The sequence below is a fragment of the Triturus cristatus genome, chromosome 10, assembly GCF_964204655.1.
Source record: "Triturus cristatus chromosome 10, aTriCri1.1, whole genome shotgun sequence".
Classification (NCBI taxonomy): Eukaryota; Metazoa; Chordata; class Amphibia; order Caudata; family Salamandridae; genus Triturus; species Triturus cristatus.
Window position 1 is genome coordinate 91,505,924 of NC_140593.1, and position 18,490 is coordinate 91,524,413.

At 55.0% G+C, this 18,490-nt stretch overlaps 1 protein-coding gene across 1 annotated transcript; it reads left to right on the top strand.

The window, feature by feature from the left end:
* Positions 1–11,377: 11,377 nt before the first annotated feature.
* LOC146788933 (glutamine amidotransferase-like class 1 domain-containing protein 3, mitochondrial) lies at positions 11,378–18,264 on the top strand. The gene is made up of 4 exons (XM_085630500.1): positions 11,378–11,856; positions 14,138–14,309; positions 15,982–16,183; positions 17,621–18,264. The coding sequence occupies exons 1-4, from the start codon at positions 11,749–11,751 to the stop codon at positions 17,811–17,813; spliced, it is 675 nt and encodes a 224-aa protein (XP_085486626.1). The 5' UTR covers positions 11,378–11,748; the 3' UTR covers positions 17,814–18,264.
* Positions 18,265–18,490: the final 226 nt, after the last annotated feature.

The window sequence follows — 18,490 nt, forward strand, 5'->3', positions numbered from 1 at the left end:
CATGGTATGTTATGTTATGCTATGGTATGGTATGTTATGGTATATGTTATGTCATGTGTTGTGTTGTGTTATGGTATGTTATGTCATATGTTGTGTGATGTAATGATATGTTATGTTAAACAGATTTGTAGATCACACAATCACCTGGCAGTATATCCTGGCGCAGGTCAATGACCAACACTTATTCTGAGTCACACGGGTTGAGACGCATCCCCAGGCTGCGTTGTTCTCTCCATCCATGAACACAAACCCATCTTCATCCAAGATAAATTTTAATGATTGCGCTACTGAATATCGACCCCAACAATATCATGGCGTTCTGATATCGATGACAGAATATCGCGGGCCAAAATGCAAAAGGTAAGTGCATATAGAGAAGTGTAGATTTACTGTTCCTAACTCCGCCTCCACGCACCTTGAAAATATACGCACCAGGTAGGTACATATATGTGGAGTTAGGTATAGAACATCTCGACTCACTCATCTGTCTGTACTTTATGTTTGATAGTTTGTCTTCAATATCCTGTCCCATCATTATTGTTGAATGGCTATTCGGGGGCACCCCCATTTTCATCCAGGCATTTCTGTCCTTAAAACTCACGGCCCCTCCTTTGAAGTGTGCACACAAACGGCAGCCTTGCACAGGAGGTGTGTGCATACACAGAGGCACTTTGGACAGCACGGTTTGAGTACGATGATCTGCCTTGCACTACGGGGTGTGCACACATATTCCGCGCTCCTTTTGCCGAGGGACAGGGCTGCCTTAGAAAGATGTATTGGAACAAGCACAGCGGGTATTTTGGGACGGTAAGGCTTGCCCATGCTCAAGGCTGCCACAGTGTGTGCCCCCCACCCCCCCCCCCCCACACACACACAAAGACTTATGGCTTCCATAGGATGGGGCCATGGACAGTTAGAGCTGCCTTACACAGGGTGGTGTCACAGACACTTAGGGCTTCCATAGAGTGGTGTCACAGACACTTAGGGCATCCATAGGGTGGTGTCACAGACACTTAGGGCTGCCTTAGGCAGGGTGGTGTGTGCTCACACTCAAGCATCCTTTGGTCAGGAATGTGCGGACACGCATAGAGGGCTAGGCAGACGACCTTCAGATGTGCAGTAGCAATGTGCACACAGCTGCTTTGAACTGGGAGGTGTGTACACAAAAAGAAGGCCATTGTGGATTGGGCGGTGTGCACACAATTAGAGGGTTGCCTTGATCATGGTGGTGTGTGCACACAAAGAACTGCCTTGCACATGGAAGTGTGTAAAGCCTAAGGGAGTATTGCCCTGGACAGAGAGGTGTGTGCACACAGAGGGCTGCCCTGAACAGAGAGGTGTGTTCATACAGAGGGCTGCCTTGAACAGAGAGGTGTGTGCACACAGAGGGCTGCCTTGAAGAGAGAGTTGTGTGAACTAAGAGGGCTGCCTTGCATAGGACGGTTTGTGTACAGGCATGGGGCTGTCTTGGACAGACGGATGTGTTTGTGTACAGACAGCGGACTGTCTTGGTCAGGGAGGTGTATGCAGGATGCTTAGTTTCGCCATTGGTACCCCTCAGTCCCCCCTGCAATAAAATACATTACCCAATAATAACACACACTCAGACTGTTTGATTGGGTACAAAATGCTGCAGGTTTATTACATACCCTGTTATGTAATAGGTGGGTTATCTTACGGGCGATCCAAGGGCAGGCAACCAACTGGGTCGCCTTCCCGCCTGATGAGCCGGGCAGCACTGGGGCGAACCCCGCCTATGCTGCTGTCCAAGTGATTCTCTTCCAGGATCACGTGACTGTTGGTAACTTCTACTCACCCCCCTTCCCGGGCGGAGCGTAGCATAGCAAACCCCCCGGTTGTTCAGGCCCACAACCGCCCGAAGGACTAGCGGGGCGCCGACACGGCTTCCGGGACCCTCCCATGAGGCTCCTCGGATTTGGCTCTGGCACCCCCTATGGTGCCGCGCAGAGGTACCCTTGGTACCGGCCAGCTTCCAGATCGCCCTGTAACTCCGCCTGCAACGAAAAAAGGAAATATTACAATATTCTCACCCCCACCTGCCAACCACGCCGGGTAAGCGGTAGGGAGGGATGCGGCATGCAAAGCGACAAGAGGTCACCGGCATGGTGGGGGAGGGCTATATAGCCTCCCCCTACGCCCAGAGGAGCCCCGGAAGTGACGCCCGTCACGTCACTTCCGGGCAGGAAAGAGGAGGGGGACACCGGCCGGAGTCCCTGCCCCCCAGGAGGGGGAGGCGGGGAGGGGTGACCAGTGCCCAGGCGACACTAGGGCGCCGACTGCTCTAGTGGCCCCCTGCGGGGGCCGCGGTCAGCGGCATAGTATCGCCATTGGCACCCCTCAGTCCCCCCTCCAATAAAATACATTGCCCAATAATAACACACACTCAGACTATTTGATGCTGCAGGTTTATTACATACACCGTTATGTAATAGGTGGGTTATCTTACGGGCGATCCAAGGGCAGGCAACCAACTGGGTCGCCTGCCCGCCTGTTGAGCCGGGCAGCACTGGGGCGAACCCCGCCTATGCTGCCGTCCAAGTGATTCTCTTCCAGGATCACGTGACCGTTGGTAACTTCTACTCACGCCCCTTCCTGGGGCGGAGCGTAGCATAGCAAACCCCCCGGTTGTTCAGGCCCACAACCGCCCGAAGGACTAGCGGGGCACCGACACGGCTTCCGGGACCCTCCCATGAGGCTCCTCGGATTTGGCTCTGGCACCCCCTATGGTGCCGCGCAGAGATACCCTTAGTACCGGCCTGCTTCCAGATCACCCTGTAACTCCGCCACAGCTCTGGAGGCGGCCACCGTCGCCGCCAGAGCCCCCCACCAAAGCAGCTATAGTCTTACCTGCCACCTCTCCTGTCTGGAGCTTCCTGCAATCTAGATGAAAGAGAACCATCTCTCTGGTTCTAGATGGCCCCATCTAAATCCCAAAGCCCTTGACGGTAGCCTGGGGCAGATAGTGTCTGATAAAACAAAAGACCCGTTAGGCCTGGGAAGTTGTGCCAAGAACTATCCACCCCCATGAGGGAAAGTTCCACTGCTTCAGTTGCCTCAGCCCGAGCCAAGTCTGCGCGGGGGCGATGCCGACTCCCAGGCTCACAAAGCCCCATCTATTTGCTGATCTCACCTAGCTGCCGTCCTTCTAGCGCCGAGTGTGTCTGAACACCAGCGTGCCCATCTATGGGACAGCAGCCCACTTGCTAGGTGACTACTCCCAGACCCGCCTGCCTACTTTGGCTATTATGTCAAGGAGGATTATACTTAACCTTTGAACAGTCCCTATGCATGCCAAATGAAGGCGCACAGGAATGTCCATGACTAGGTGTACTGCGACAATGAGCAAGGCTGCCCTCCAGCACTTGCCCTGCAACCCTTCTCCCTGTAGGGAATTTCGCCCGCTCAGCTCCCTCTGGTGGGGCCCCCTAGGCATACCCGCATGGAGAATCTGTCTGATTCAATACAGGGCGCACTGTCTGTACTATGGTGCCTAACATTTGGTGCAGGCGATGCCACGCACCGCCTATGTGATGGGAACCTTAGGGAGCCCCGCGTTTCCCCCCAGGCGTGCCTCTAAATGGGCGTGGCTCCCCCCAACTGAAGTGCTCCTAGTGGGCTGTGTAAATGCGGCCCAGGATGACCTAAAACAATCAGCTTAGTGTGCTACCACAAACCGTATTGGTCATGAGAACCTTGAGAAGCACACCGTTTTCACCTGTGCGTACCCTGCGATGGGACCGCCTCCACCCAGCTGCAAGGCCCGAGAGACATATATATTCCACCTATCTACTTGGCAAGAGGCCTGACCAGCCGGTGTCTGTTACCCGCCTTGCTGTTACTTTATCTATCGCCAACTGCCCTTACTTGGATTGGCGGAATGCTAGGTGCTTCCTAAGGACTGTGGATTTAAAGCTCCAACCTAGTTTGACCCCCAAAACTTATGGAAAACCAAAGTAGTAATCATGCACTTCATGGTATATCTACCCCGGCGTTGACTAGCCCCGTGTTAGTGATACTGGTCACAGAAGGTGCCCCTTCCAATCTTCAGCCCCTAGCAGGAGAACCCAGGGGGCAGGCAAGCCTGTAGGAGACAGACGGGGAACCTTCTGTGCAACTACTTGCCCTTTTCCAGAATAAAGGTAATGCCCGGACATTAATACCCTGTTGCCAATAGGCACAGCGTTTACGAACTTTTATACGCCACAGCACCCCTGTTAGATGACCACCACCCGCCTGCTGTCCTGGCTAAAGCGCAGGTAATTATGTCTTACTGGGGCGACCCAAAACCTACCCATGGTTGCAGAAAGATGCCCCACCCAAGTACATGGTATTCGTCTATTTGGTGCCGGCCGATGTTTGAATAAGGCCCTCAGGCCGGGAGCCGCTCAGCGTTTCGCAGCGCCTCTCTTTGGGTTGTAACTACCAGGGTGAGAGTGCAATTATACTTCCCACTGAGGGGCTGTTAACCAGTGGCAAGGCAGGCAGACACGGGCATAATAACAGATTTCGAGTACGTCCCTCACCCAGCCTATGTGTCCCATAACCCTTTTGCTACAGTATCCCAACATGCCAAGAAGTTAGCCACGTACTTGGATAAGAGGACAGAGAGTAACATACTCAACACTTGCCCCTTCTGAAATAGAGACGCCAACTGTGCAGGTAGTTGTGGGCAGTCGGGCTCTAACCACATCTTCCCAGCCTGGCGAATGACAGCACCGATTCATAAAGCTCCTGTGCTGCTGGGAACAACATTTTTCACATTTCCACTTCTGACTAATTGAATACCTTCGCCCAGTGGTATCTGGCGCTGACTAACATAAGGTGCTATCATTACCTGCCTTCGCATAATCTGCGGTCATGTGACCTGGCTGGTGGAGAGCTATCCCTGAACCTAACAAAAATGGAAAACCTTGGAGCTGCAGCCATGAAAGCTTATTAACCGAAGGCCAGTGGACCGGGGCAGCTCCAGGAGTTTGTACTCGCAAAGCTGAAGTCCTGAGAACAATCAACGCCTTTAGGGTAGCGGGGAATGTTCAAATTGGTCCCTTAATATCCTTCTTGAATGCTTTAAACCTATGATGCATGAGTCTGCTTGGACCACCCTTTGAATTACCCCCATCGTGGATGGCCCCCTAATTGTATGTAGCCACCCGCTGGTTACCCACTCCTTGTGCCTGCAAAGGACCCGGTCCTTTAACACGTTGGTGCCAACCAACACTGGTTTCTGTTCGATCCTCTCACCTGTGGGAGCCAACTAACCTCAATGGTCTCAATACCGACCCACAGCGCTTCACTTAACGACCCCGGTATGCCTACCTGCACAGCTTCCCCTCTGCGCTGCTTAGGCCATGTGTTCCCACTTACCATCCCTAGCAGGTTTCACTGGTAAAACAGAAACTCCTGTATGCCAAGTGGGGGGGGGTCACCTATTATTTCTGTACTAATAGTGAGCTGCTGCTGTGTAACCATGTTGAATACGCGCCACCACCCTGAATATTGTATGCAAACTCATTTTTAGAAATTGGAAGGGTGTGCCCGTGTACTGTCAGTTCCTTCCCTTAAGTGGGCATAAAAGGGGGTGCTGGACTTTATCAAAACCAACGCTGCTCCCAAACAGGAGCCCTCAATTAAGTGTTTACCAGGGGCAGCTGCTAATACTACCGCCTGTGCTGTAGTACGCAAGTAGGTATTCCTGTGTTATGTCCCGCTTGCCGGTCAACATTGAAGCTGCTGGTGTGGGCCTCTCTGTGCCGTTACCCCGCACATTCATCATCGAAACAGGCGGTCTGGAGCTTGTTGCCTCCGGTGCCTGCGAGCAGCCATGGGCGCCCCAAGATCTCAATGATCTGGACCCCCATTGCTGCGTGTTGAAAACTCGCATCGCCATTTGCTACTGATAAGTAGCTGGCAGGGTGTGCAGGCCTAGCGCTGCGTTTGTCGGGGGAGAACTCTACATGGGGTGTCGGGGCTGCCTAACTCGCGCGTCCCAGTACTAAAGGTCTTCCGGCAGGCCGCAGGCTATTAGCAAGGAGAGGTCACAACCAGCCATGTGCGCCTCATCGTAATTCCCGGCGCATCAGAGCACAGTCGGGCTCGCCGCAACATACACCCACAGGGTCTAATTCCGGTGCGTAACGGTTACCCAACATAGTCCTTCCCAACAGCCTTCCTCAGGATGCGAGTCTGAATGGGCCCTGTTGGGATCCACTCATGGCATAGGCTCGGTGGTGATTAATATCACTCAGCTGCCTCAACCTTGCTTCCCGCAATACCGTGACTATTCAACCGAGGTTGCCGCGGTTCACTGAACCGGGCACCCCGCACTTCCGAAGCCGCCCCAGCATGGTGAAGCTGGGGCGAAAGCAGCTTGTCTGTGTGGCCGGGGAGGGCCCTAGGGCTCTCCTGGCACTCTCCCCACAATGCTGGCTCTCTGGACGAAGTCCTCTGCATTGCGCCGTAAGCTGCACCCCCCCCAGAACGCCGGGGCCACATCTGTAAGCGTGCGCCCGGTGCGATGTGGCTGGTGGGGTGTAATTATACCTTGGCCCATCGGAGCTCGAACCCATGACCCGCATGTGGGGACCCCCACAACTGTGTGCTGTACTCCCAAGGGCGGAGGGATGGCGGGTGCCAGTCCACCAACCTGAGCCACAGTGGCGCTGGATGGACTGCCCCCCTACCCCCAAACTTGTGTGAACGCTGGCAGCCCCGTGGCACCACCGGGTGGTGCAGGGGCGGCGGGCAGGGCCCTCGTGGGTGGCCTGACCAGCATTAAGCCCGTTCTGACCTTGGCCATGAAGCTTCTCAAAGTGGCCGAGAGCTTACCACGGTCTTCCAATGTTGCGAAAGCCACCGGGTTAGGGCAGCTGGAGGGCGCCACCGATGGTCCGGCGCACAAGGCCAGGGGGGGCCTGAGGGGGGGTTACGGCCCGGGGGGGAGGAGCAGCTCTGCCTCTCGCCGGCGGATTCTCCGCCGGAAATTCTTTGACTGTGGGGCGACGTATCCTCTTGGACCTAGAGGGGCCTGCATCCTCGCTGTGCGACCGTTCTACGGGCGGGACCTCACTGGCGATTCCAGAGTCTGCAGGGTTGCTGGTTCTCAAGTTCGGTGGCCCAAGCCAATCCCTTGGTCTTGGCCAGGTCGAGAAATGCGGCGATACGTGCGTCCTCGGAGGTGCCTGTCTGGGTCTCGTCAACTTGGGACCTCATTGTAAACAGTGGTGGGGATCCCTGACTATCCATCTGGTTCGGGGCGTGTGCCTCACAGTCTGGAATGGGAAAAACACATGTTTTAACCACAGGCGTGTTCCCCCCCCCCTGGCGCTCTCATCGCGCTCCCTGGCCCGGGGAAACACCTCACTCCCCCCACCCGACCCGTACTTACTCAACGACTAGCAGGATACCGACGGTGGGCGCTCTGTCCAGCATTCGTGCAGGCGGTAGTGGGACGCACACAATAGTCACTCTGGGCTTCGCGTCCAACCTCTAATCCTTCCCGCAAGGCTGCTGTAAAACAAACCAAATGTGAGGCACGGAAACCGAAAAAGGGGGGGGGGAGAACTCCTTCCCCCCCAGCTGATATCTTAACGCAGCATAAAGTGTCCCATGTCAAACACTTTGGCCCAGGGGCAGTCCGCACCCCACAACCCCTGCCCCGTGGTCTGGCAGTGAGGTGCCCCGTCTCCTCGCCTGTCCTACCCCCTTTTTACTCCCCGCTACCGTGCAGTATAAACGCGCACGGCTGGGGCGTTCTGTTCCTGAGGCCGCCCCCTTAGTAATTTTCCCCGCCAAACGCCGCTTGGGGCGATGGCGCATGGGCAACCTCTCCAGCCTCAGCCCGCGATTGCAACCCGTGCCCCCCCAGGTCTTCTAACGCCGTCCGCCAGGCGTGCGTGAGGGCGCCCTCCCTGGCTGTGGTGCGCGCGCGTCGCCGCGCTTCCTCAGTGCTGGCCGGCCATAAACACGTCCCGCGCACCCCCACTTCTGGTTTCTGCATCGCCAACCCCCGCCTTCAAATTCACTGGCGCGCGCTCGCCGCAGGTGTTGGGGCAGCTGTGCATCGGTATGATTAGCATTACAAACTCACTCACGCGGGGGGCGGCGTGGTTACTCAGAACCGCCAATGGGTGCCGCCGCGAAGCTCGCCCTTGTTGTCACGCTGGCACCTCAAAGAGTCCGATCTGGGCGCATTCACTACCTTTAGCAAGAGGTTGGCACGTGTGGCGTATTTATTATTATTTTTTTATATATATTTATATAGCACGAACTCAAGCCGCAGGTGTTTCGGCGCTTTACATGGACACCATATTAACATCCCACTTTCAATTACGGGGAGATGAAGCACCTGCTCAGAATCACAAGCTGTGGCGCGACCTCCAGGCTCGAACCCTGGATTCCTGCACCAAAGTCGGCAGTTTACACCAACGGCCACAGCCCCCCCCCCCCCCGCGGAAAGGTACTGCACAGCGCTGGCACCGCACGGAGTCCGAAGTAGGCGCATTCAATGCCTTTGCGAAGAGGCTGGCACGTGTGCTTAATCTTTTACATATTTGTATAGCGCGAACTCAAGCCGCAGGTGTTTCAGCGCTTTACATAGGCACCGTATTTACATCGCAATTTAATTACGGGGGGATGAAGCATTTTGCTCAGAATCACAGGCTGTGGCGCGACCCCAAGGCTCGAACCCTGGGTTCATGCACCAAAGTCGGCAGTTGTCGCCTACGGACCGCAGCCCCTCCCCGCCCAGATGCGTGCGCTACTCGCCGCCCACTTCCGCTTCCCCGTGTTAAATCAAAACTAACCCTGCACCCGGCGCGCGCTCGGCCCGAAAGGGGTTGGAGCGGCTGAGCAGGGGACCGCCTGTGCCTATTCAAAATGAAAAACGGGGGGGGCGTGATCGCCCGGAACCACCATTGATTTAGCCGCCGTGCTCGAAGCCTGGCGCGCGAGCTCGACCCGAAGGTGTGGGAGCGGCGGTGCTTGGCCCGTAAGTACTTTACACCTTGGTCCAGGGAGGTGGGGGGATGGGTGCAATCGTACCCACATGGGTGCGACCACGAGGAAGCTTGCACCGGAGGCGTAATTTATCACCCCGTACCCCCTGGGCGTATAAGTACAGGCCGGGCATCCCCAACCGGAGTCTCTTAGTACTAACAGCCTCTGTGACCCAGGCCTTGCGTAGGTAGCCTGGCGGAGCAGGCCAGGTGAGGTGCCATCCCGGTAGCCCCAAGCCCCGCACAGCCCCGGCTTGTAGCGTGAGAGAGGGGGGGGGGAGGGCAGACCGCGTGTCTGACCCCAGTTGCGGCCTACCTCTGGTACGTGGCCTGGCCGACGGGTCGTCCCTGGGCCCAGCCTCAAGCCCGGGTAATGTCGGGGTTTTCACGGATCCCGTGTGGCGGCGGGGGGGGGGGCAGTGGTTTCAGCCGCCGGCGCAGTCTAGCCGCCACACCGCAGCCTCTCCCCAGCCCGCCCAACCACCTCACGCCCCCGACCATCACGCGGGATCCCAACCGGGGCAGCCAGACGGGCCAGCTAGCTCGGGCCCTTGCGGCTCCGCAATTCGCATGTACACCTCCCAGAAACCGGCCTAGGGCCCGTGAAGCTCGTGCCCCCCGCCCGTGGCAATCCGTGCCACAGGGCCCCGTTCACCTGGTACTGCCCAGGGACAGGGCCGGGGCGGGGGTGGGGAGCATCGGGACTCACTATAGATTTCGGCTCGAAATGGCACAAACGACCCTCCGGCGCATGGACTAAAACACACGCTCAATCTCCAGCGCTATTTTTTAAAGTCCTAGTAGAGAATCGAACTCAGGACATGGGGATTACGAAACTGATGCTCTGCCCACTGCAGCGTGCAAAGCGACAAGAGGTTGCCGGCATGGTGGGGGAGGGCTATATAGCCTACGCCCAGAGGAGCCCCGGAAGTGACGCCCGTCGCGTCACTTCCGGGCAGGAAAGAGGAGGGGGACACCGGCCGGAGTCCCTGCCCCCCAGGAGGAGAAGGCGGGGAGGGGTGACCGGTGCCCAGACGACACTAGGGCGCCGACCGCTCTAGTGGCCCCCTGCGGGGGCCACGGTCAGCGGCAATCTTGGCCAGACCAGACGGATGAGTGCTCACAGAGGGCTGCCTTGCACAGGACTGTTTCTGTACAGAGAGGGGGGTGCCTTGGACATGAAGTACAGGTGTGTGCACAGAGTGCTGCCTTGGTCAGAAAGGTGTGTGCACACAGAGGTCTGCCTTAGACAGGCTGGTGTGTGCACATAGAGGACTGCCTTGGACAGGCAAGTGAAAGCACACAGAGGGCTGCCTTGGATAGGGAGGTGTGCTCACACCAGAGGGCTGTCTTGGACAGGTAGCTGTGTGCACACAGAGGTTTGGACAGGGAGGGGTGTGTACAGATGGGGCAGCCCTGGACAGGGAGGTGTGTGCACACAGAGGGCTGCCTTGGTCAGGGGTGCCTTGGTCAGGACAGTTGGTGTGCATATAGGGGTCTACCCTGGACAGGGAGGGGTGTACACATAGGAGGAGGGGGTTGCCTTCGACAGTGTGGTTGGTGTACAGGGAGGGATCTGCCTTGGACAGGGAGGTGTGTGCATGCAGAGGGCTGCCTTGGATATGACAGTGTGTGGACAGAGAGAGGGCAGCCTTGCACAGGGAGGGGTGCACACAGGGGGCTGCCTTAGACAGGGCAGTTGGTGACAGATAGGGGTCTGCATTAGACAGGGAGGTGTGTGCACACAGGGGGCTGCCTCGGACAGGGTGGTTGGTGTACGGTGAGGGGTCTGCCTTGGACACAGAAGGTTGTGCACACAAGGGGCTGGAAAGGGCGGGGTGTGCACACAGTGGGCTGCCTTGGCCAGGACGTGTGGTGTACAGACATGGAGCTGCCTTGGGCAGGGAGGTGTGTGCACACAGGGGGCTGCTTTGGACAGGGAAGTGTGTGCACACACAAGGTTGCCTTGGACCGGGAGGGGTTTGCACACAGAGGGCTACCTTGGACAGGACAGTTGGTGTACAGATAGGGGTCTGCCTTGGACAGGGAGGGGTGTGCACACAGGTGGCTGGACACGAGGGGAGGGGGTTGTGCACACATGGACTTCCTTGGGCTGGGCTGTGTGTGCAGGCGCAAGTCTGTTGCTGTGTTGCATGCACCTGCTCCTGTTACAGGCAGATAGTGGGTACCTGCTTCTTGCATTTCTTCAAAGCGTGGGTGACTCAGCAGCTTGGGTGTGACATCTGTAGGGGAATCCCCAGGTGGCATAGGTGCATGCTGATTGCACACGCGGGAGGCGGTTTATGGGCACTTCCAGGCGCTGCCCATCACTTCCTCCTCCGCCCTACCCCGTCACTCCTGTACCTATAAGAGACGCGGAGGCGCCTGCAGCAGACACGAGACTGAGCTCCCCTTACCACAGCCTGTCCTGCCCTCGGAGCCCTCGCTGTCTCTGACCCTGCGTCCGTCTGTCTGACTCTGTGACTATAAGAGACGCGGAGGCGCCTGCAGCAGACACGAGACTGAGCTCACCTCCCCACAACCTGTCCTGCCTTCGGAGCCCTCGCTGTCTCTGACCCTGCGTCCGTCTGTCCGACTCTGTGACTATAAGAGACGCGGAGGCACCTGCAGCAGACACGAGTCTGAGCTCCCCTCACCACAGCCGCCTCCGGAGCCCTCGCTGTCTCTGACCCTGCGTCCGTCTGTCTGTCTGTCTCAGTGCTCGCTTCACACCATGGGGAAGAAGGTGGCTATCATCCTGGCCGGCTGCGGCGTGTACGACGGCAGCGAAGTCCACGAGGCTTCCGCGGTTCTGGTCCATCTCAGCAGAGCCGGGGCTCAGGTAAGGCCTGCTCTCTTGACATACATGTATATGGGGGTGTCCGCTCTGTACCGCTGGGCTTGTCCACAGAGGCAGCTGAAATCTGCCGTCCATCCTTCCTGGCTCCTCCACTGGCTCCACCTGCCCTGGGACAGTTCCCGATGGTAGCCGTGCATTCTTTATGAAATCGGATAACTTTTATTTACTGCGACCGCGGCTCTAACATCTCAGAACTTGGGCTGGAGGGTCCGCTATGGTTCTCTCAGAGTTAGCGGTGTCAGAGCGTTACTGGCACGTCACTGCGAGGGTGCAGACAAAACCGCCTGGGCATTGACATCACTACAGGGTACCATGGGATAGTGCGTCACTTCCGCGAGCTGTGACATCACTGACGGGGTTTCTTAGTCTGCTCTTGGACTCCGTGATGTTGGAGCCAGACACGTGCACGTCACTGCGACGGATGCTGACATAGCTGCGCAGGGCTTTGAAATCACAACCAGTAACTGTGTTGTCATCACACGAGACTGTGACGTCACTTCCAGGAGCGGTGCCATCACCGGTTCGGACTGTGATGTCCGCAGCAGGTACCTTGACATTACGCGCAGATGCTAGTATGAGTGCCAGAGCCTGTGACATCACGCCTAATACTGTTATGGACCTGCAACGGACTGTGACGTCATGGCCATGGTCTCCCAGGTCACTCCCAGAGGATCAGATCAGTAAGTATCAGGGGCCGTGATATTAGTGTCAAGCACTGAAAGGTCGACAGTGTAGCATCGGTGACAGAGACTCTAACATCACTGTCAGGGGATGTAGCAGTCATCGAGAAGTGTTTCATCACAAACAGCGACGGTGACGTCACCGGGGCTTGGCGCTGGGAACTGACATGCTCAGGCGACATGCTGTGTGTGGCACTGACGTCACAGACTGGAGAGTGACCTCGCTGCCAGGGAGAGAGACGGCTCCCGTAGACGGTGAGTTCACTGCCATGCCGCATACACGCGCCGCGTGTTTATTCCTGTCTCGGCAGAAATAAACCCTTCACCCCGCGAAGACACGGCTCTCCGACTTCTCGGAAACCCGTCCAGAAGTAACGGTTGCTGTAAAGCTGTTGTCCTGAGCCTTTTATGTGCTTCCAGGGCTCGAGTCGGGGTACCACGCGGGTGGACGGCGTCCCCCCACTTATTTTACCAGGTTTTTCCGGGTGGACGCCGTCCCCCCTGCCCAAAAGCTGGACAGCATTGTGTGAGCAGAGAGAGCCCGGGTGGGAGGGAAGTTTCCCGTAAATTACCAAAGATATGCTCATGAGATTCCTGTTGTGACGTCACTTCCGGTGACAGCGTCCCCACCACTTCTTTTCATGGGATTCCTGTTGTGACGTCACTTCCGGTGACAGCGTCCCCCCACTTCTTTTTTTAGGACTTGTGCCCTGTGTGCTTCTATGTACAGAAATACAAAAACTGACTTCCGGTCCTCGAGGCCTCATTTAAAACAGGTCTATTGATGCTTAGGACGCACGTCTTGAGGTCCGCCAGGGAAGACAGTGTACCCTCGGCGAGATTGTTGCTGAATCCGTCCATTTTGTTTCAGATCCAGGGGCATAGCTACTAACGGTGCACCAGGTGCAGTGAACCAGGGCTCAGAGCCCAGAGGGTCCCAATGAACTCTGATAATTGTTGTATTTTACTACACCATCATCAGTCTTAGGTCCATCATCCTGTTTGTACCAGGGCAGCCTTGCTACGCTACTGTCAGATCAGGACATTTAGTGAGTATTCACTCGGTGGGACCAGCCACACAACCTAGAACCACAGGTCCGCTTCCCTGAACCGATCAGAATTAAATGCATGAAAGGGGTTATGTGACAGATGGTACTTGTCCTGGGGAAGACCCTGGTGATTCAATGTTCGGGTCGAAACGTCCACAGTATCACAGGGGCTGTCTGTGTCCTACTGAAATTATTGGAATAACTAAGAACTATATTGGGCTTGATGCACTGTTGGTGTCGATGACTGTATATGTGCATTGTATTGTACACTGTTGAGCACTTCTACTTTTGAGCACTGCGCCGTCTGCGCCATTGCTGAGTCTTGCATTTATCGAAATGTCACACGCATGCACTTGTCACCTTCTTTGGGCCAGTGTAAATCTGTAAACTGCAGTGTAGAGCGCTTGGTCATGGTCACGTTATGGAAAAAATTAAATAAATAAATACATACATACATTTAAAAAATGAATTAATATGTACAAAAGAGTGTATGGCTGCTAATCTTTCTGCTTCACTGTGACCTCTGTTCCTTAGGAAGAACTCTACGCCCCCAACATTGAACAGATGCACGTGGTGGACCACGTGACAGGGCAGCCCACGGCAGAGAAACGTAACGTGCTGGTGGAGAGCGGGCGCATCGCCAGGGGCAACGTCAAAGACCTCTCCTTGCTGAGGGTCAGCGACCTGGATGCGCTGATTGTGCCAGGTGAGGAAGCGCCCAGGGAATGGTTGCATGTGTAAAGCGATGCTGTTATCCTGATATGCGAGGGGGACTCCCAGGGGAGGGTGGTATGTGTAAAGTGATATCTTTATCCTGCCAGGTGAGCAGTCACCCGGGGTATGTTGGTATGTGTAAAGTGATCTCTTGAACCTGATAGGCGAGGGGGCTCCAGGGGAGGGTGGTATGTGTAAAGTGATATCTTTATCCTGCCAGGTGAGCAGTCACCCGGGGTATGTTGGTATGTGTAAAGTGATCTCTTGAATCTGCCAGGTGAGGGGGCACCCAGGGGATGGTGGTATGTGTAAATTGATCTCTTGATCCTGCCAGGTGAGGGGGCACCCAGGGGATGGTGGTATGTGTAAAGTGATCTCTTGAATCTGCCAGGTGAGGGGGTACCCAGGGGATGGTGGTATGTGTAAAGTGATCTCTTCAACCTGATGGGTGAGGGGACTCCCAGGGGATGGTGGTATGTGTAAAGTGATCTCTTTATCCTGCCAGGTGAGCAGTCACCCGGGGTATGTTGGTATGTGTAAAGTGATCTCTTGAATCTGCCAGGTGAGGGGGTACCCAGGGGATGGTGGTATGTGTAAAGTGATCTCTTCAACCTGATAGGTGAGGGGGCACCCAGGGGATGGTGGTATGTGTAAAGTGATCTCTTGATCCTGCCAGGTGAGGGGGCTCCCATGGGATGGTGGTATGTGTAAAGTGCTCTTTTGATCCTGATAGGTGAGGGGTTACCCAGGAGATAGCGGTATGTGTAAGGTGATGCCTTCATCCTGAGAGGTGAGACGGTACCCAGGGGATGGTGGTATGTGTAAAGTGATCTCTTGAACCTGATAGGCAAGGGGGATCCCAGGGAATGGTTGCATGTGTAAAGCGATGCTGTTATCCTGGTAGGTGAGGGGGCTCCCTGGGAATGGTGATATGTGTAAAGTGATCTCTTTATCCTGCCAGGTGAGCAGTCACCCCGGGTATGTTGGTATGTGTAAAGTGATCTCTTGAATCTGTCAGGTGAGGGGGCACCCAGGGGATGGTGGTATGTGTAAAGTGCTCATTTGATCCTGATAGGTGAGGGGGCACCCAGGGGATGTTGGTATGTGTAAAGTGATCTCTTGAACCTGATAGGTGAGGGGGCTCCCATGGGATGGTGGTATGTGTAAAGTGCTCATTTGATCCTGATAGGTGAGGGGTTACCCAGGGGATGGTGGTATGTGTAAAGTGATCTCTTGAACCTGATAGGCGAGGGGGCTCCCAGGGGAGGGTGGTATGTGTAAAGTGATCTCTTGATCCTAATAGGTGAGGGGGCTCCCAGGGAATGGTGGTATGTATGCATAAAGTGAAGGGCAAATGGTCAGTGGAGAAGCTGTCTGGTGTGTGTCATCTGCGATTGTAGCAGTCTGTGTGAAAGCCCAGGTGAAAGGTCACCTTTGATTGTGGGAGCATTTTTGAAGGCCATCTGTGATGCTAACGTATGATGATTGAATTAGATTCTGCAAGGGGGGAATCCAGAGGACTGAGGGTCTTTTCATCTCACAGTCAGTCTCCTACTCACCCTGGAGCTCTCACTCTCTGATGTTGATAAGTGCTGACGTACCTCCTGTTTCCTCCCTCCATCTGTCCAACCCTCAGATCACTCTAACAGGGCTTGTGTTTGCAGGTGGCTTCGGGGTGGCGAAGAACCTGTGCTCCTGGGCCGTGAACGGGAAGGACTGCACCGTCAACCAAGCGGTGGAGGATACCATCCGGGCCTTCCACGCGGCCAAGAAACCCATCGGCCTCTGCTGCATCTCCCCGGTGCTGGCAGCCAAGATCCTGCCCGGCTGCGAGGTCACCGTGGGCCAGGACGCAGAGTGCGACGAGTGAGTGATAGTCTTGAGCCTAGACTGACATAGGGGGGGGGGGGTGGGACTCAGAGTGAAGTCTGGAGGTCCATGACAAGGGCTCAGTGCTTCCCAGCTCATCCCAGGGATGTCCATTAGGGGTATCCAGGGGTGGCAGAGTCCATACCTTGCTTGCCCTTTGGTGTCCCGGGCACTGCTATGCCTGCCCCATTTGTCAGGGCCCGTGAAGGTTGCGGCAGGAAAGAAGGTAACCAGGGCTCTAATCACAAGATTAACCTCTTATAGGTTACACTCTTTAACTAATCTTAAGGCCCCTTGGGGCAATTAAGAGGTGTTGAGGGGCGGAAAGTTGGCCAAAGGGTCAATCATGTGATGGATCAGGGGTCAAGGGGTCTGGGGTGGTCCACATGTCTAGCTGATGTTAGTGACTGCATCAACCATTCAGTCAAGGGTGCAAAAATACAATTTTTGGGCCTGTAAGTCAGAAACTTGTGCATGCCGCTCACCCTGAAATTGGTAGGACGGGGTGGTTTTATATAATTTGATGGGCACAGTCTTGATGGATGTTGTACAGGCCCTATATACAGCAACCTATACATTATATGGCCATTGGAACTCACGGAAGAGTTTTATCGAAAGAACCAAGTTTCTTCAAGAAGCCACAGAGCTACTTCCAATATCCTTATGATGTACCCTACGGGGTGTGTTATTTCTTATAATACATGGTCATACAACCACCCTTCCCTCCCGTCTTTTATATACTAACACATCACTTTGAATTGGGCGGTGATAACAGGTGCAACTGGCGTACACATGTAGTTTTTCCCGTTGCTGCCTGGTCTTTCCACCTGATTATAACTTTGGAAAAATGGGGAATAATCAGCATAACATGGTTCTGCCACTTATGTTTTGCTTGTTACTGCTCCTGGTGTACACAGTTGTGCAGGCAGTTTCCTCCAGTAAGGACCAAACGGTCTCTTAATGCCTGGCCCGGGGCAGTGGTGACTGTTTCTCTGCACCTTTACACCCTATATCGCATACATTTACTCGGAGTTTCTCCGAGTTAGTGCGCGAGCTGCAGCCGGCCCGGCTTGGAAACAGTAAGCAGTGGTTGCCTCTCTGTTTCAAGGCTCTGGTGCCTGCAGTTCATGCAGAAATTCTGAAACAATTGGGAGTTAAATGTATGCGCTTTAGACGGTGGAATCGCATATACCAGACACACATCTGGGGCCTTTGCACGCGCACACATTCATGATAACGGCCTCATTGGTAACTGCCTGCACAAGACACATATATGACACATTTCCCGCCTCCTCCTCCTCTGTTGTAACCTTTATTTCTGGGTGTGCCTAACTGTTGCAATAAGCTCAGATTGTAATCAGTGCTCTGTCCGCACAGCCTGTTCCTCTCCACTCTAGACAGTATTCAGTGACTGACGTCTCTTCTCATCCTCAGGTGGCCCTTTGCCCAGACCGCGCAAGGCATCGAGAGCATGGGCTGCAAGCACGTGAACAAAGACGTACACGAGGTGCACGTGGACGCCAAGAACAAACTAGTGACGACCAGTGCCTTCATGTGTAAGGCCCCCATCCATAAGGTCTTCGACGGCGTTGGTGCGATGGTGAAGGAAGTGCTGAAGCTCGCGTGAGCAGCGTGTGGATGACGTGCAACATTTGTACGGCTGCCACATCCAATGGAGAGACCCCTCAACTCCGAGGTACCACCAGACCCTCCGCAGAAACCAAAGTTACCTCAGCTCCCAAATTCAACAGAGGAAACACTCCCAATTACCACCAAACCAACAGACTAACAGCGGGACCCCCGTCAGCTCTGCTACCACACCCAACATGGCGTCTCTCAAGTCCCAATGAATCGTGAACTATGAAGACCGGGGAGGTCCTTATACCACCACATACACTACTTAGACCAGGGCCGCCTCCACAACAGCACATAATATGGAGGACAGAGTTCCCCCTCAGGCCACACCCAGTACACACTACTACTATAGTGCACTAATTCCAGAGGTGTGGACCAAGGCACTGCTGAATACCGTATTGATGTATTTTTATATTGAATAAAATTGCTTTATTTAAATTATACTCATAAGCATCTGTTTCTGTTTTGTTAATATGGTATGGCTTGACTGTGCAGCTGCCGCCAGATAGTTATGTGAGAACCACCAGCCAGGAGAGTGGCTTTGGCCCCGCCCACATGTTGGGAGCCAGAAGTACATGTTTTGAATGGGCAGAAGTTGTGTGCTTTCCCAAAAAAGTGCTTTCCCGCCACACAGCTGTGATTAATTTACTTATCCAGGCAACACAGGTA